This window comes from Myxocyprinus asiaticus, chromosome 34, assembly GCF_019703515.2.
Source record: "Myxocyprinus asiaticus isolate MX2 ecotype Aquarium Trade chromosome 34, UBuf_Myxa_2, whole genome shotgun sequence".
NCBI lineage: Eukaryota > Metazoa > Chordata > Actinopteri > Cypriniformes > Catostomidae > Myxocyprinus > Myxocyprinus asiaticus.
Genome location: NC_059377.1, coordinates 21914124 through 21932494, shown reverse-complemented (window position 1 = coordinate 21932494; position 18371 = coordinate 21914124). Strand labels below are relative to the sequence as shown.

At 38.3% G+C, this 18371-nt stretch overlaps 1 protein-coding gene across 1 annotated transcript in view; it reads right to left on the bottom strand.

The window, feature by feature from the left end:
• The window catches only part of LOC127425334 (thrombospondin type-1 domain-containing protein 7A), a 145530-nt gene that overhangs the window by 91724 nt on the left and 35435 nt on the right, over positions 1 to 18371 (bottom strand). Inside the window, exon 2 of the mRNA XM_051671191.1 lies at positions 2702 to 3638. Coding sequence (XP_051527151.1) covers positions 2702 to 3638 — 937 coding nt within the window. The remainder of the gene's footprint in view (positions 1 to 2701; positions 3639 to 18371) is intronic.

Genomic DNA, 18371 nt, shown 5'->3' with positions numbered 1-18371 from the left:
CTTTTTTGAATGGCTTTGGTTTTGAACAATGCAATTACATTAGGGGCAGGATATGGCAGTTAATAATAGGGTAATGGAATGATGAGTAGGCAAAGGCTTGGGTCATCATGGACATGAGCGCTTTGCTCTATAAATCAGATTTCTCTCTCTGTTTGGTCTTACTACAGACCAAAAGTCTATGAAACTTCGTCAAGAAAAATAACTCCACTGCAAGAACCATTGAAAGAATAATTTACCCAAAAATGAAATTATGTCATAAATTTTTCACCCTCATGTACCAAACCCGTCCTTATATGGGACACAAAACGAGATTGTTTACTAAATATTGCGATGCAGTGGATAGTGCCTCACATTAAAGCTTATAAAATCACCCACATAATTGACTAATCGAGTACTCGTTCTGCACCAGCTAGTCGACTATTAAAAACACTACTCGAATATCACAAATTTCTTTTTCTTTTCACATTTGCCAGCTGTGAACAGTGCTGAATATTGTACTTTCCCTCTAAATCTTTTACCAAATTTCACAGTTACAAGTGAGTCCAATGGAGGGCACTTTGGATGTATGTCATCAAGGTGTTGTGTGAGAGAAGAAGCTAGTGTATGATGGCATCTGTGCTTTTGAAAGCAAAGCCTAGTGTAACACTAGCAATACTTGTAATATTTTGATTCTTGCTACTCTTGCAAACCAATGGACGAGGATCTGCTTTTATGGTGGAAAGAAACTGCGAAGTGGTACGAGAAACTCAGAAGCTTTTATAAAAAGTCAACATTTTGACCAAGCTTGTTTTTCTGAATATTAAAATAGCCTTTCTGTAGACTCAGAGTTTATACAGTATGTGCATTACCCTAATGCTGTCAGCATTTGGTTTCTAAGCTCTGGGTGAGCGCAATTTCTTTTTACTTTTAAATCTTTTTTATGCATATTGTTCATTTATTTATTTTTTTCCCCAAAAGAAAATAATAGATTGTTGAAGTTAATCGTTCTTGGTAACGTTTGTAAATAAAACTAAATATAAATTCCATGTACATTTCATACTTGTTATTTTTTTTATTTACATTTTAATTTACAAGTAATTGATAACTCGTTTTTTGTGGGTTAGAGTACTCGACTACAAAATAACTCGAAAATGCCCATCCCAGGTGTTCACACACGAAATTGCAACCTCTATGAAAGTCTCATAGAATGATGACTTACATGCCAAATTCTACGTTTCACTGCAGTTTCATGGTGAAATTAACACTAGTGGCGCTACAACTACTGTGAGTTTTATTTACTTTCACACAAACCACAACTACAATGGCTGATTTAATAACACTTATATTTTGCTCTATTACTCACACACTGCTATGTTATGATATCAAAACACTTCTACTATAATGCATCATTTGAATAACGATACATTTTATCACTTGTTGTATAGTATAGCAAGGCCCTTGACCCTATCTGCTCCAGGAGCGCCGTAACATGGCTGACCCTGCACTCTGACCCCAGCTTAGCTGGGATATGTGAAAAAAAGAATTTCACTGTATATGTGCAAATGTATAACGAGTGATAAATAAATAAATAAATAAATAATAATTAATAGACCCACCTACTCTTACACACATATTCGGATGTGATTAGCTTCAGCGGTAGGACACCTGATAGTGTGTTGAACTCGGAAGACCATGGTTCAAGACCAGTCAAGCACACAAGCTGAGACATGAGACGAAGTGTCATAGAAGCGACATAAGATGATGTGGTTGCCTCAGGAAATGTGCTTTTGATTTCTCATTTTGTTATTGGAAACTATTGGTTAGGTGTAGGTTAAAGTTTTAGGTTAGGAAGGTACGTTAACATAAAAACCCTGACTAATATTCACCTGAAAAATCTCAACTGATTACAACACCATTTCACGCGCTTTTTGGCGACCCCTGATAGACATTTAACTAGGAAACTGCAGCTAAACGTGTAATGAAGCATGTAATTTCATTTTGCAAAAATGTTGCCACAATCACGTAATGTTCATGAGACTAGCTGAGAAATTGTGTTGTTTAGAGCTAAAAACAAAGCAAGTTCATGCACTCACAACGCCACTTTAATGATACTAATGGGTCCTTTTTTAAGCTTTAAAGTGAGGCACTTTCTACTTGCCACTGCATTGAAAATACAGATATTCATGAAACAGATTACAGTGTTAACATGGAGTCCCTGTACATTCTGTAGTGTAATCTACACCTTAAGAACATACATCAATATATAATAAATGTGAATACATTGGAAAACAATTCTAGAAATCATATAATTCTAGAAAGCATCTCATTGGACAAAAAATGTGATACGCCTATGAGTGCAAGATGAGTCATCAATATTTTTGGTCCATTTCCACAAAAGAGAAATGTAACTTTTACAGTAAATGCGTATATCTGTTAAAAGTTACTTTTGTCAACATTTAGGAGTGCACTAGCATACAGATGTTTCAAATCTAACACAAATGGACTAAAAGCCAAAAAAAACATTCATTATTGTTTTCAACAACTTCTCGATAACTGTTACTGTTAATAACTGACAATTGCAAAAGCTTCTGCTATGTTGAAATGGTAGATTAGCGAGCACATGCAAATCACAGTTCCATGCTTATAATCAAGTCTCTAAAAGAACAACAATTTAATAACCAATTCATGCATGAACACATGAGGTGAAGAAGATGAGGCTGACCTGAGCGCTGCCGGGCTTCCACTTCGGTGAACACATGTCACCTCCCGGGTCTGGTAGCCCACCTGCAGGTCCCAGAACTTCAATCCTTGCCGGTTCTGACGATTCCTTGTCCTCTTCTTTTTGATGAGCTCCCGAGTCTCTGGGTCCCTCAACTTCCCTTTCACTTTTACCCTTTCCCTCACACGTTCTCCTTTATTTTCCTTCAACTCTTTTTTCTCTTTGTTCTTGCGACGTTTGCCCTGGCGGTCTTGCCTTGCCTGCCTCTCCCGTTTTGCTTTCCGTTCTGCTTTTGGCTCTCGGGCTTCTCGGGCCTGCCGAACAGGTGAAATGGTACAGGGGCCCCAAGGTCCCACCCTCAGACTGTACAAGCTCTCCTGCCTCTCGCAGGGTCCCGGCTGACAGGTGTGGAACTCTGTGAGGTTTGGGCAAGTTGAACCACCAAAAAGGGGTGGGGCCAGAACCGACCGTATGCGGTTCTGCAGGCCCATCCCACAACTCTTGGAGCAAGATGTCCATGGAGAAAATTTGGAAACCACACAGTCGCGTGGGCAGGGGATAAGGCAGGCCTGCTCTAACCGTGGCTTGGGCTCAAAGTACTCGCAGATGGCATCTTCTGCAGGCACACCATCTGACTTGTGCACGCAGCCCACCTCTCGCGTCTGGATGCCTTCCTCGCCCCGCGTGCACACCACTGCCTTTGGCACGCCCACGTTTCGCATGGACACTGGCACGCACTGGTTCCATGCCCCTAGCTGCCAGTCATACAGCTCTTTGTGCCAATCGCACACACGGAAGCAGCTCTGCTGGTTGCTGGGCTGTTCTGACTGCAGGCAGTTGGTGTGTAATGTGGTCCAGCCCTCGGAGTGGGCACACCATACTGCCCGACTTTGACTACCTCCCGGACCACACTCGCTGCCCATGCACCTTCCCCACGGCCCTAAAAGAGAAATGTGCACAAGAGAAAATTTTATGTTTTAGCAAGGGAACTTAATAACAGGTAACTGTGAACAAATTAGGCCTCATTCACTAACAGTTCATGCATACATACTGTATTTCTGCATGAAACCCATGTGCAAATGTTTTCATGCAGAAATCATGAATAATTAACAAGTTTGCACTTAAATGTATTCTAAATTTACAATAAAATTTAGAATCAACTGAAACCACACTTACGCAAAAAACCATAGACTACTGAAGCATTCAAAACATGGAATGTGTTAAGTTGAAATGGTTATCATTAGGGATGCACTGATATGGAATTTCTGAGCCGATACAATAACCAATAAGTCACAGCTCACTGTGGCCGATACCGAAACCGATAACAGATCATTTTACTTTTGCCTTTTAACCCTTTTAATCTAGAGCTGCTAGCTAATTAATTTAAACCAGTCACTTAACAATATAATAGGAGTCGTTTAAAAGCTTGGAATCTAGAGTTCACAATCCAACCAACTCTTAACTGCTGCAGCCAATCACATGTAATCTAGGCCTATATAAGTGGTGTTCAATGAGTTTCAACAGGTTTTGAGAATGACACTTGGCTTTACTCGAAGATCTTGCCAATCTTTAAGGATATGTTTGTAGAGACTGACGAATCGCTATGCAGGAGTGGTTCTGCCGATACCCCTAATATACAGATTGTATGGCCGTGTTTTATACAAATTACTTACTACTGGGATGTGCTCCTTTATTTAAAAAAAGTTCCGGATTCCTCAACATTGCACATAAATACACAACTATTTTACGTACATATTTATTAGTGAATGAGATCCATTGTGTCTACTTCAGCTTGAAATAGACATAGAGTCAGCAGTGTTAAATAGATATCTATTGTGATTTGCACTCATGTTCAATATCCTGATTGCACTTCTTTTATCACTTCCAGTGCAGGTCATAATTAATGTCCGTGGTCTACATGCACTTTAGACATTAAATGGAGTAAGAACAGGACACACACAGATAGAGTCAAATGCTCTTTGCCTGAATCAATATTCCTGTATTTCCAGGGACTCTAAAATTCAAAACAGTCAAGGGGGTGAAATGGTGAAGACAAGCTGATTTTACTGATGGATTTCACAACTTGCCAGAAACATCATTGTGGGTTAGTGTGGTACAGAGAATATAGGCTTGACAAGGAGAGTCTTGACTCAAAGGGCTTGGTCATTTTCAGCTAAAACATAGCCTTACACCATCCCCTTTCTTTTAATGTCTTTTTTCTATCTCTATATCTACAGTTCTTCAGTCTCTATAGAGCACGGGAAACATGAACATATACTCTGAAGCTGTAAATCAAAGCAACCTGAAAGACGACTAAAATCTGTTCGACTGAACTTTGAGGTCATAGCTCAGGAGGCAAAAAAAAGTATAGCAAGTGGATTTTTATCTCTATTTTTTTCTTATTTTTCCATTTCCATTGTATTCCATAACTGTGGCAACCATCACCTGAGGTCATTTCATTTGATTATGAAGCAGGGCTGAGCTCTTCTCACAAAGCATTTTCTTTAAAAGCATTCTCTCTGACTATGATGGTTCATTCTGGGCTTGGGTCTCAGCCTCATAAAGTGCCTGGGCCAACGGGTGATTTACCCCAGAGAAACAAAGGCCATTTGAAGGCCTGCTTTATGACTTCACTCAATAAAGACAAGACAGTGTGATGTAAATGTCAACGGAAGAAGCAGCAGGCTGAAATTAGCCTACAGCTGCAACCGCGAGGACCAGTCAATACAAATTGATACCAACCACAAGAAACTGCTTCAGAACAACAGACTAAACCAGCACAAACTGAATATCCTCAAACGCTAGAAATTTTTGTTTTTCATGTTGTATGTCCATGCTGAAAACAACAGCTTAAATCAGCCTAAACTTGTTTGCTGGTCTAAGATGGTCTAGCTGGTCTCCCAGCATAACCATGCTGGTTTAAGCTGGTGTAGCTGGTCTCCCTGCATGGCCTAGCTTGAAAATTGCCCAAAACCCATATCACATCAGCAAACAGACCAGCCTGACCAGGTTTAGAGACCAGTTAAGCTGGTTTTTTTCTATGTTTTAGAAATATTTTCTGACAGCCTACCCAAGTACAAGCTATTGATTTAATGAAAATAGTGGCTAGTAATTTCCAACTTATTCCAAAAGCAGTTTGCCACATGATTAGCTACTGTGAACTCCAATTTTCTGGAGAAATCAAAATCCCTCTTCTACTCAAGTAAACACTTTTGTGTGTAACACTCATGTGTGTAAAAACCTTAACCAGAGCACTGTCACACAGACAGACTACATGTGTTTATAGAGGTAGCATAATGGACCTCCCAAGGGACAGCGGGCAAGAGCTTCTTCATTCACTATGCCTGCAGCTGCAGGTGCTCAGAATAATTTACGAGCATGTCACAGGGTGATGTGGTCATCCACAGGCCAGGGGACACCAGGGAGATGCACAGTAGAATAGAATGCACAGCTGGGCGGCACATCAAATAAGCACAGTCATGCCAAAATTTTTTAGAAAGGATGGAAGTTGGCATATTCATTTCCACCTGTACAGGTTACCATGGAACTGTTTTTCTTACACTGCTATTCAGTGGCAGCGTTGCGGCGCTGAACATCTACAGCACCATGGTAAAATAGAGTGGGCCTCATTCAATAACTGTGCGGAAAACCTGTTTGTGAATGTTTTCAGACAGAAATTGTAATATATCAATAAGGTCGCAGTTAAATGTATTCTTAATTAATGATTACATTTAGAACAACTGAAACCACACAAAAGCAAAAAACACAATCGCCCAAAGCATTAAAACATGGAATGTGTTAAACCAAAATATTATATATATATATATATATATATATTGATCTATTATTGCTCAATCTGATATAGGTTGTAACGGTACAAATAATAAAAAAAAAAAACAACAGGCAATAATATGTTGTCAGGGCCTATATAAAAGGTGTGAATGAACTGGTTTTGAAAATGACACTTGGCTTTACTTGAAAATCTTCCCAAGGATGCTCTCAGGTGAGCGCTTATCTTTGAAGATACATTTGCAAAAGAGTGACGCGGTACAGGAGCAATTGCACAGAAAGTCCTTATATGGAGACTGTATGGGCGTGTTTTATGCAAAGTACTAACTGTGAGTTTGCAGTCTGAATTGAATGCAATGAGATAAAAAGACTGACTATTGCTAAATAATACAAAGACAACAGACAACACATCTTTCTGTTGCGTTGTCTTTGCTGGCTGCATGCAACAATAAACAAACAGTTCGACCAGTGTAGTCCGATTCATGAACAAATGGCTCTTATGAGTCACTCTTATGACAAATTAATGTTATGAGCTGTTTCTTTTAATGAATCGGTCAAAAAGACTCAAAAGTTATTGGTTTGAATCAGTTCAGTTATTTTCTGAATCCGTCAGACCGGTAACTGAATTAACACGCATGTTCATTCGACAATGTGTTAAAAATACTCACTGACAAAAATGGGTTCTCCGCTGTAAAACAGAATTCTGTAGGAGACACTGCTGTGGAAATGTATATTAAATGAAGAGAGATTGTAAAAGGAAGGAATAAGAACTAGAAAATAGGGATGGGCAAAAAGGTACATTTATAAAAGAGGGGGAGAAGAGAGAGGTTTATGGTTGATAAGACTTCTTTGTTTGTAGGCTGTTGATCCAGCTGTTAGAGCTACAGCTTTAGGGCATCAGTAAAAGGGCTCATCAATTTTTCTCAGTCCATTCATCCACCTGTCACTCACTGTCATTTATTATCTGCAAAAACACATGCAGTCAAATATATATGCCATGGCACAATTACTATCTATGATCTAAAAATGCTTTTTCAATTACCGTAGGTGCAGTTCAAGTGCAGAATAAATCAGTTACATTCAAATCTATTCAAGGACAGTTCAGTGGCAATAACATGCCAGAAAGAATTTAACACATTCCATCCATCTATCTTTAGGCTATTCAAACATATACAGACAAAGCCCAGGTCTAGTTTATTAACTATACAACTTAATTACAAGGCTCTCTGGAATACTTTACTCTGATTGGTCAATCACCGTATTCTGCTGTAAAAAAAAAAGAATTGTATAATGATCGCTAAACTGTTGACCATTGTTCCAAACAACACATTCCCTACATAGCTGTGCCAGATTTATGTCTCTCGGATCACTCTATAGTCTCTTTCTTTTTACATAATAAAATAATTTCAAATCAATATTTTGTGTCCATTTTTTTATATATATTTGGTAAGTAACCATGTCATAAGCTGTACAGTCATTATCGCAAGATAAACCCCTTCAGGGTGATACGAGAGGCCCTCCACTTTGTGTCGTGGTCCTGATGACCCTATCAGGGTTTATTTTGTGATAATGACAGAATGACTGTACATTACCCTTTTTTTATACAGTATTTCAAAAACTTCAATTGCAAGAAAGCAACAAATGTTTTATAGATATTAGAAATCAAAGGAAGCTTTTTGAAAGCAATTACATTTAGCACAGATATTGTCCCAAATGAGAAATAAATCCATTATACAATTAATTTAGGTTTTCATTTTTAATCAAACACAAATTCTCCAAGGTCTGCGTCTGTTCATTGGAGACAAGCAAGTGATTGTTGAAGGTTATGAGACATCTTATTCACAGACAAGATTATGTGGTCAACTTTGACTGTCAGAAGATGAGAAGAAAGAACAAGAAAGAGATAGAAAGAGACTGTGGGGGGAGGATAGGGGGAATAATCGTGTTTAAAATAATTTCCCAATTAAAGGAATATTCCATGTATAATACAAGTTAAGCTCAATCAATAACATTTGTGGCATAATGTTGATTACCAAAAATAATAATAATAATAATAATAATAATAATAATAATAATAATAATAATAATTCGACTTGTCCCTCCTATAAAAAATGCAAAACTCTGGGTTCCAGTGAGGCACTTACTATGGAAGTAAATGGGGCCAATCCATAAATGTTAAAATACTCACTGTTTCAAAAGTATAGCAACAAGGTGTAAACAACGTGTGTTAACATGATTTTAGTGTGATAAAAACGCTGACTAATCTTTTCTGTGTGAAGTTATTGCCAAATTTACAGCTTTGCTGCAAAGACGATGTAGTGGCGCAAACCCTAAAACCTTAAAATGACTGTAACAACAATGATTTGAACAACTTTACAGCTCAAATGATGCATGAGTTTTAACAGAAGAATTAATGTAAGTGCTTTTATGAAGTTATAAGCTTCACATTTCTGCCTTTATACCCTCCAAAAATTGGCCCCATTCACTTCCATTGTAAGTGCCTCACTGTAACACAGATTACATTTTTTTTTCTTTTTTTCTTTTTATTTTAAGAAAAGGAAAGAAAGTCGAAATTATTATTTTGTTTATTTTTTGTGGTAATCAACATTATGCCACAAATGCTGTCGATTGAGCTTAACTTGTATTGAACCTAGAATATTCCTTTAATAATAAGATTTATCCTGTGCATCCTGTGCCCATCTCCAATTTTGCAGTTCACATGGTGCCAGGTGGGCCAGCTTAAGCTGGCATTAACCAGAGAAAATGTAAAACAGCATGAAATGCTGCTCCATACCAGCTTGTCTGGATGCAGAGGCTTTGGAAAACAGGAGCATGCTGGGCAGACACTCTGCTTTCATACGCTCCAGACACCCACACCCAAAACCAGGAAAAACCCGGAAAAGGTCACACATTTCAGTCGCTGACTATTGTTTAGATCTATATGATTATAAAGCCAAAATGTTATTCCATTAAATTGCATGATATTTGCTGTCAGAGAGGAAAAACAAAAACAAAACATAATTATCTGCAGTCTTTTAACAGGTACAATATCAGCCTTGAAATGAGGACAGGCTGGTTGTATCTACTGCCAACAAAGAAATATTGAAGTTGTACTGATAACTAATAATATCATGAACAGCTCAGACTCTCAACTACACATTCAATAACAAGACACCCACTTTATCCGGGAAAACCATATTGTAGTCAAATAATCTTTTATCCCTTTTTCTGATTCATGTCTGATCTCTGCTTTGATCACAGACAATACTCTAAGCCCTTTTCAGAGCTTTCTGCATTGTCTATTGGCCCCAAATCCCTTTACACAGATGCTACACCAGTTTTTGCATGTCTTGGTTGAGTGATGGTTGGCTATAGAGCATTTTCAATGGTTGTTTAGAGTTACAATGACAGTTACTGGTTGTGCAATGTTGCTAACAGACACATAATGCCAGAAAAGCCCTTTGAGAGGCAATAATCTCAAATGTATACACTTGGCTGTGTATAGCATACATGAGCATAGCATGGATAGCAAAGGTCAGAAAATTTGGTCTTGGAAGAATTTGATGTGAAATGTTTGAGGCTATTTTGAATTTCTGACTTCTTATTTCAGACTTTGGTACCTTGGCAAACCTGAGCACTGCACAAGATATTGTTTTCTCAGCCCATGGACCACCCACAGTGCGTGCACTAACGGTCTGATGCATATTGCACACAAACTGGAAAACACTCTCTCAAGTTAGTAAATCCTAATCTGATTGGCTGGTTTAATGGAACATCCGTGAGTAAAAGCACACAGGACTTTGTATCAGTCCGCATGGAAACAGTCGTGTTCACAAGATTCCAGGTTAATACAACAAGCACTTTTGAGGATGAAATTATCACTGGATTTGCCAAAGTTTGTGAGGTTTGTGACATCAAATATACTACTGTATGCAATACTAGAGGCAGTCACTACGTTTACATGGACACCAGAAAGCGGCTTATTGCGAGAAAGCGGTGTATTGCAAGAAAGTAGCATCCCAGTTTACATGCACTGTATAAGCAGCATACTCTTTACTCCCATATACATGCGGTCCGGTCAGTAAGCAGCTTTCTTCACAACAACCTAATTTCCCCACGACACTAGTGTAAATAACAAAAATGGTATCCGAGGAAGACTTCACTATTTTATTCCCCGTTTGCTTCACTTTATTTCCAGATATCCCAGAGTTGTTGCTGTGTTTGTTCCCTTAACTTTCTATAGCAACCTGCAGCAGAACTGCAATATTTGAGTTTCCCTCTTACATAAAACTCTGGGATTCCTCCGGTGTACAAGTGCATATACACGAACGTGTAGGGCCATTGACATTTTGCATTTGTGTATATAAATGGGTATAGTTTATGGTGTATGTGCTTTTCCCATTGTACTCACTTTTTTTTTTCTCCTAATTTGGAATGCCCAATTTCCACTACTTAGTAGGTCCTCGTGGTGGTGCGGTTACTCACCTCAATCCGGGGGGCAGAGGACAAATCTCAGTTGCCTCCGCTTCTGAGACAGTCAATCCGTGCATCTTATCATGTGGCTCGTTGTGCATGACACCACGGAAACTCACAGCATGGGTGCCTTATGCTACTCTCCGCGATCCACGCACAACTTAACACGTGCCCCATTGAGAGCGAGAACCCCTAATCGTGACCACGAGGCGGTTACCCCATGTGACTCTACCCTCCCTAGCAACCAGGCCAATTTGGTTGCTTAGGAGACCTGGCTGGAGTCACTCAGCACGCCCTGGATTCGAATTCGTGACTCCAGGGGTGGTAGTCAGCGTCAATACTCGCTGAGCTACCCAGGCCCCCTTACTCCCAGAAATGTTAAATTATTTCCACTTTGTTGACTTGTTGGGCTTTTTTTTTTTTTTTTTTGCCAGTCTGTTCACACATATGCGCACTCCTCAAAAACCTGTTTGAATGCCGCTTATGTGTTAACATGACCACATAGCTGTGTTCTTCGGGAGAAACCTGGATGTGTTAAACCACTTTCTCTTAATCCCTTAAACAGCATAAGGAAATCAGCGTTCTTGTTTACATGACGTTTCAGAACGCCACTTAGCAAAAGTCTCCTTTTGCTCCCCATTTAATATCATTGTTGTCTATGAGTTATTAACACAATCTCATTTGTGATTTTTCACCCTCATATGTGGTTATCGCTAATCCTTTATAGACACTTTATTCAGCAACTGGGAAGATCAAAATGCACAGGGTTGGAATAATCAAACAAAGCTAGGTGAAGGTCATCCTTGGTAGTCTTCCTGCTCGACAGCACATGAAGAGAGAGTTTGTTCACCTACTGCAATACAAAGTGCTCGACAACCAACTTCAAAAAGCTCAACCATGAGGTGTAAGAGAAAAAGGCTATACTGACTAGAATGAAATGAAATATGTGGCCAATATATGATGCAGCAAGCTCTAGAAAGTGTTTGGTGTACACGTTCTTTTCAAAAGGAAAAAGATTCAAAGGTACAAAGATGAGCTAGGGATGCATCTACAGTACATGCTGAATTAAAAAGCTTGTTTTCTCCATGATAAAAGTGTGAGAAAACGTGAGATTTACACATATTGGCTTTTGAGTCACAATGACTTGCAAAACAGTTGTTCTGACACAATATGTTCAGTTTAAGAGCAGGAAAGGTAACAATGGGAACATAAAATTACTCATATTTGTTGCATAAAAGTGCACTGAGCAGCAGGTGCTTTGCTATTAAGATGAGACATTGTACGCTTCATTTAGGATGTCGTGCTACATTGCATATAGCCTGTGAAATCCACAAGAGAGCATGCAGCACAATTGTGAAGGCACTCTTTTCAGCACCATCAACCACACTGTGGGGAAGAGTGAAAATGACTTAAAAGCAGCTCATATGTTCAATCACTTTTAGGTCATTGCTTTTTAGGGATTAAGCTTTAATTTGGGTTTTAGATACTGGATGAAACACACATAACAAATCCTAAATGCATGATCCATTTGGCGGTTATAGAGAGAAGATGTCAGATCTGGAACATCAGAAGGACAAAATTCTATCATTGCTCAACTTAGGATAGCTATACATTTCTGTTCTTATAACAGCTGAATACTCTCCAGCAAATTAGTGTTATCTTGATTAATCATTGGTAGAGCAACACAAGGGGTAAAAAGCACAATAGGTGACTTATGTGTGTCTGAGAAAAAATATGTCCACTTCACCTAGATAATAAGATGCATGATGGGATTCCTTCCGCCTGTTGAAAAAACATCTAATACACGGACCTCCACACATTTATCATACACCACTGAATATGTGTGAGTGTGTGCATGCACTTGTATGCATGTGACATGGAGGGATTCTGTCCATATAACTTCACACAGAGGGGGGGTGCGACCACCTGCTTGAGCTGTCAGCGAATAGCCACCTTTTACAAATGACATGTTTTAGGAAGAATGGAAGTGTGTAAAATAGAGTTCTGTGGCCTTTGTCATTCAGCAATACAGATGACAGAGGCCTTTAGAATTCTTAGGCATTGTAAATCCTGAATGGAAATCTGCTCAAATAATTCATCTAACATGAGCTGAAAGACTAATTGTTGAGTATGAAATCTAATCAACAGAGAGTATAATTGCATTGCATTAATACAAAAACAAGTGGCATATGCAAATAAATGATGCTGAATCTTTTCTCAAAACTAATTTCACTTAGTAAATAAAATTATCTATGGACATGTTCTACTAAGCTGATCACCAGAAAGTGTCCAAATACTTTAATAACCTTTAATTTTTTCTTATCTTTTTTTTAACATAAATCCCACTTAGTTTCCTTTTTTTTTTTTTTTTTTTTTTTTTTTTCAAATACAGGGTTTTTAAAACTTTTTGATGCCAAGGACTCTGAAATATGATGGTCCCCTTATGAGGGACCCCCTGACTAAATATAAAGGTAGCAATTTATTTTCATGCATCAAGACCCATTTCTACTGTGTAAGAAAAATAGTAAGCATGGCATTATAAAGACAATATGTGGTTTGCAAGAATAAATAAATAAATAAAGATTGTACTAAAGCAAAAATAAATTATTAAAGTATTATTTAAATATCAAATATATTTATTTTGTATAAGAGTGACATGGAATATTTTTTTTCTCCCCAGAGATGTACTCTTAGAACACTTATAAATTATAAATAAGGAGATTCATTTTATTTCTTACTGTTAAAAACTATGACTGTTAAAAGACACACACAAAAAAAATACAAAAAAAATAAATAATAAATAAATAAATAAATAAATCACATTTAATCTCACAATTTCCAACCAGTCTCAAAAAAGCAGAATAAAACAATAACAATATAACATTTAGAAAATGTGAACTTTTTTAGTTTTTATTTTATTTTATTATTTATTTATTTATTTATTTTACTTTTTTATGCTTTTTTTTTTTTTTTTTTTTTTTTTTCAGAAATATTTTGTGGGCCCCTTGCACCTTGGACCCCAGTTTAAAAACCCCTAATCTAATGCAATAACTAATTTAACTAGTTGCCAAACTGGCCACTGGCCACTGTACAGTATATCAGAAAACTTACTCAATACATGTATCAAAACACAGATAAAAGAGAGGACAGTAAAACTGATGAATGACCAACAAAGGAAACCACAAACAAAAAGAGGGACACATACACTGACACCAAAGAACAATGCTTTCACTTTGGAATAAATCTAAATTATAACCTCCATCAAACACATATTCATGCACAGATGCAAATAAACAACCTCAATATCTCTTAACACAAACCTATTCATCATGTCAAAGAATTCATTTTTTTTTTTTTTTTCCCACAGTAACACACCCCCATACACACTGTGCCTCTAGAGAACTTTGCTTTCAATGAAACAAGCTCTCCTCTGCACTCTTCAACCCTTCAGTCCATGAATCAGACAGATGCAGCCACAGAGAGGCAGATGAGACTCGTGACTGACACTAAATCAGTTTGGACCGGGTGGAAGTCTGTGCCCGCTGACAGAGCTGGCCAAATCCTCCATTTGTTCCTGAGAGAACAGTGCCATTCTGTACTGGGAACTCGCACAATAGAGAAGCACCTAAATCTGGACGGGTGTGATGATATGGTCAGAGTTTGAACTGGCCACACACAGAAATGCTGCAGAACACAAAGGATTCTTTTTGGCTCTTCCTACCCAAACACTCAAAAACACACCCACAGACAAGCACAACCCTGCAGAAAAACAAGCTTAAACCAGCCTTAGATGGTTTTAAAGGGGTTTTCAGCTGGTCACTCAAGACCGGTGGGCCAACTAGCTGGACCAGCTGAACACCAGCTTGGCCTGGCTGGGACCAACTACACCAGTTTAGGCTGGTTTAAGCTGGGTTTTTTGTCCCCCAGCAAGTAAGACATTCTGTCCTTAATACTCTGTTCAAAATGAAGCTATATGCTCTCCATATAAAACAAAGTCTCAAGCTACATGGTGTTCATAACAGCTGCTGTTATCTAATTCTAGCAGAAGAATAATCAAATCTTAATACCATGCTGGAAGGGTAATTAAGCAGAGGCTTGCAGGGGCTATTAGGTGAAAACACTTAAACACACAAGTCTAGGCAGAATTTAGGCTTTTTGATAATTTATTTGAGGTCAAATTTTGATTGACTTCAAAGATATTTCGAGATGATCACATTCATCCTGTGTATAATGTAGGAATTCTACTCATGTTCCCTGACAGTGAATTGCTGCAAATCACACTTAAGTTTTTTTTTTTTTTTTTTTTTTTTTTTGGCTTTCTTGAATCATATAAATTTAATATCCAAATTAGAAAAACTATTTCCATGCTTAAACATCAGTACATTACAGCTAGTTATTAAAGACTTTGAAATGAATTGACACACTCACTGAGCACTTTATTAGGAACACCTGTACACCTATTTATTCATGTGAACATCTAATCAGCCAATCATGTGGCAGCGGTGCAATGCATAAGATCATGAAGATATGGGTCAGGAGCTTCAGTTAATATTCACATAAATCATCAGAATGGGGAAAAATGTGATCTCAGTAATTTTGACCGTGGCATGATTGTTGGTGCCATATGGGCTGGTTTGAGTATTTCTGTAACTGCTGATCTCCTGGAATTTTCACGCACAACAGTTTCTAGAGTTTACTCAGAATGGTGCCAAAAACAAAAAACATCCAGTGAGTGGCAGTTCTGCTGATAGAAATGCCTTGTTGATGAGAAAGGTCAATGGAGAGTGGCCAGACTGGTTCAAGCTGTCAGAAAGGCTACAGTAACTCAGATAACCACTCAGCAAAATAGCATCTCAGAATGCACAACACGTCAAACCTTGAGGCGGATGGGCTACAACAGCAGATGACCACGTTGGGCACTTTATTAGGACCATAATGTCCCTAATAAAGTGCTCAGTAAGTGTATTTCCTACTGAAACAGGAAGCTGGGGCATACCGAAGGGCTTGTCCTATTTTTAAAACAGCCAACTGTTTTTATTTTATGTCTCACCCATAAAACATGATTTTCTACCTGCTTTTGCTAGTTGGAGGTAGGAAGAATTAGAGGGAGGGGCATTCTCAGTCTAACGACACATTTGACTGGACACAAATTTGGATACGTCCCCAATTACAAGAATAGAAAGACAATACATTTTAAATGTGTATATCAGCTGAGAGTCAATTTTGTTAACTTTTAGGAGTGCACTAATATAGATGGTCTCAAAGCTAACAGACATGGACTAAAAGCCACAAAACTCACATTTAGATTTTATGGGGTATTTAAAGCTGAAGTATGAAATTTCTGCACCACTAGCACCACCAAACGAAATTGCAAAAAGCTTTCTGAATACACCCCCCATCTGCTGTTGGTCAAACAAAGAGGTAGTCCCACCCCCAACTCACACAATGATGAGTAATACTGGTGGGGCAGTTCTAAGTGGGTCATTTTAAAAGAGAGCAATTTTCATAGCACCACAGAAACACATTGTTTAGAAAATGTACATATGAATGGCTTACAAATAGTTGTCTCCTCATATTAAGCTTGGGTAAGAGCAAGTATTTTAACAGAAAAAGTTACATAATTCAGCTTTAAAGGTAGCTGTGAACAGTACAGCAGGCCAAGTTCTGTGTCTTATCAGAGCAGGCTGGGAAATACTACAGGAGATGACAGAAGGAAAAAGCAGAGAGAGAGAGAGAGAGAGAGAGAGAGAGAGAGATCAAGACAAAGACAGACATAGATTCAGAGTGAAAGAGAGGGAAGTGAGAAGGAAATCTTTAAGGACGTATGCCCTTTAGATGAATTTTATTAGTCAGAGCACGGGGCAGGGGCGGAGCGATTTACATGATTGGATTTGGCTCTGATAAGGACAAGAGAGGTGTAGAGAGAGAAAACAGAGAGAGATGCACAATGCAGGGGTCATAATTGTCAGCATGTGGCCCTGTACAGGGGGTAGAACTGGTGTGTTTGTGGGCACCACAATGTTGCTTTGATTAACATCATGCTCACATCACTTGAACACATGCTGTAATCCACATTAAATAGCACTCCAACAAAACCACAGCCATGTCTAACCCTCCTTTTCATCTGCATCCACTGAATGAGGAAAACAAAGGGAAAAAATAAGTTTAATCAAATTAATTGCAAAATTAAGCAATGAATTTATTTATTTGTCCTCTAAGACAAACTAATTCAAGATTACATTTTTAATTTCCAGTTTTGTTTTCCTTGGCAGTGGCAAATTCATTAGTCTAGTGTTTATTGCAGCCTGATCTCACAGAGAAATTGGAAAGAGTAGACCGACTTCTCTTTCGTCAAAATCGGTATATGTTGACCGAAATATCAAAACACTGTCTCCAGTGGCCAAAGCGGTAAGTGCTGTAGGGCATATGGTCACGTGTGAGCTCCATTTATGTCCAGGAGAGGTTGCCAAAAGCTAGTAGTTAAGATAAAAGCATATATTTATAGATTCTATCCCCCACCACAAACCTTACCTTAAGCATTAGTGGAATAAAAAGTAATGTTAGAGGGAAAAGTGAAACCTCCAAATCATGCTCGTCATTGATTATTCAAACGTGGTTAGTGTCTGGCTTTAATCCCTAGTCTCCCACGCTGCAGATGCAACACACTGCCAATCATGCCAGGTGGAAAGGTAAATACATTGAAACCACTGCAAACATGTCTAATAAGAATGCTGCATGTCAGCGTGTCAGCATACAGTCGCTGATCCTAGGGTACCGAAACTATTGGAAACATCATACCGACTTCACGTGTGATCATGTTGGTTTATTGTTTGTTGTTTGTTGAATTTGTGTTAATAATTTGACCAGACAAATGTTAATATTGCAATAGTAATATTGAAGTGTGTGTGTGTGTGTGTGTGTATGAGGAATGCTACTGAGGCCACAGTAAAGCTCAGCTGGCTTGTGTGAGAGACGACAAATTCAAACACAGTTCTGAGAAGCTCTTATAGACTATTAATGGTGTCTCAGCTTTAGATCACACCACTGAGGGATCAGCACATACAGTACCTACTAAATTTAGCTTAATGCATGGGCTAAAACTTAAGTGTTCCTAGTGTACCTAATAGCAACCTATTAGCGCTTTATCAGTCTGACTCTGAATGAAGAATTCATTGGTAACCATTTGGAGTCTTATAGGACATTACAAATAGACCTTTAAACATGGATCCAAATGCCAGGCAGGATTGGGCAAAAATTGTAATTTAAAAATTGGCTCATTTTCATATAATGAATTGAAATTGGAGGGACAGGACAAGGAATTTCATTAGTCCAACACAACAACAAAATGGTCAAAAAAAAAAAAAACATCTTTGGGGGCCTGGGTAGCTCAGCAAGTAAAGACACTGACTAC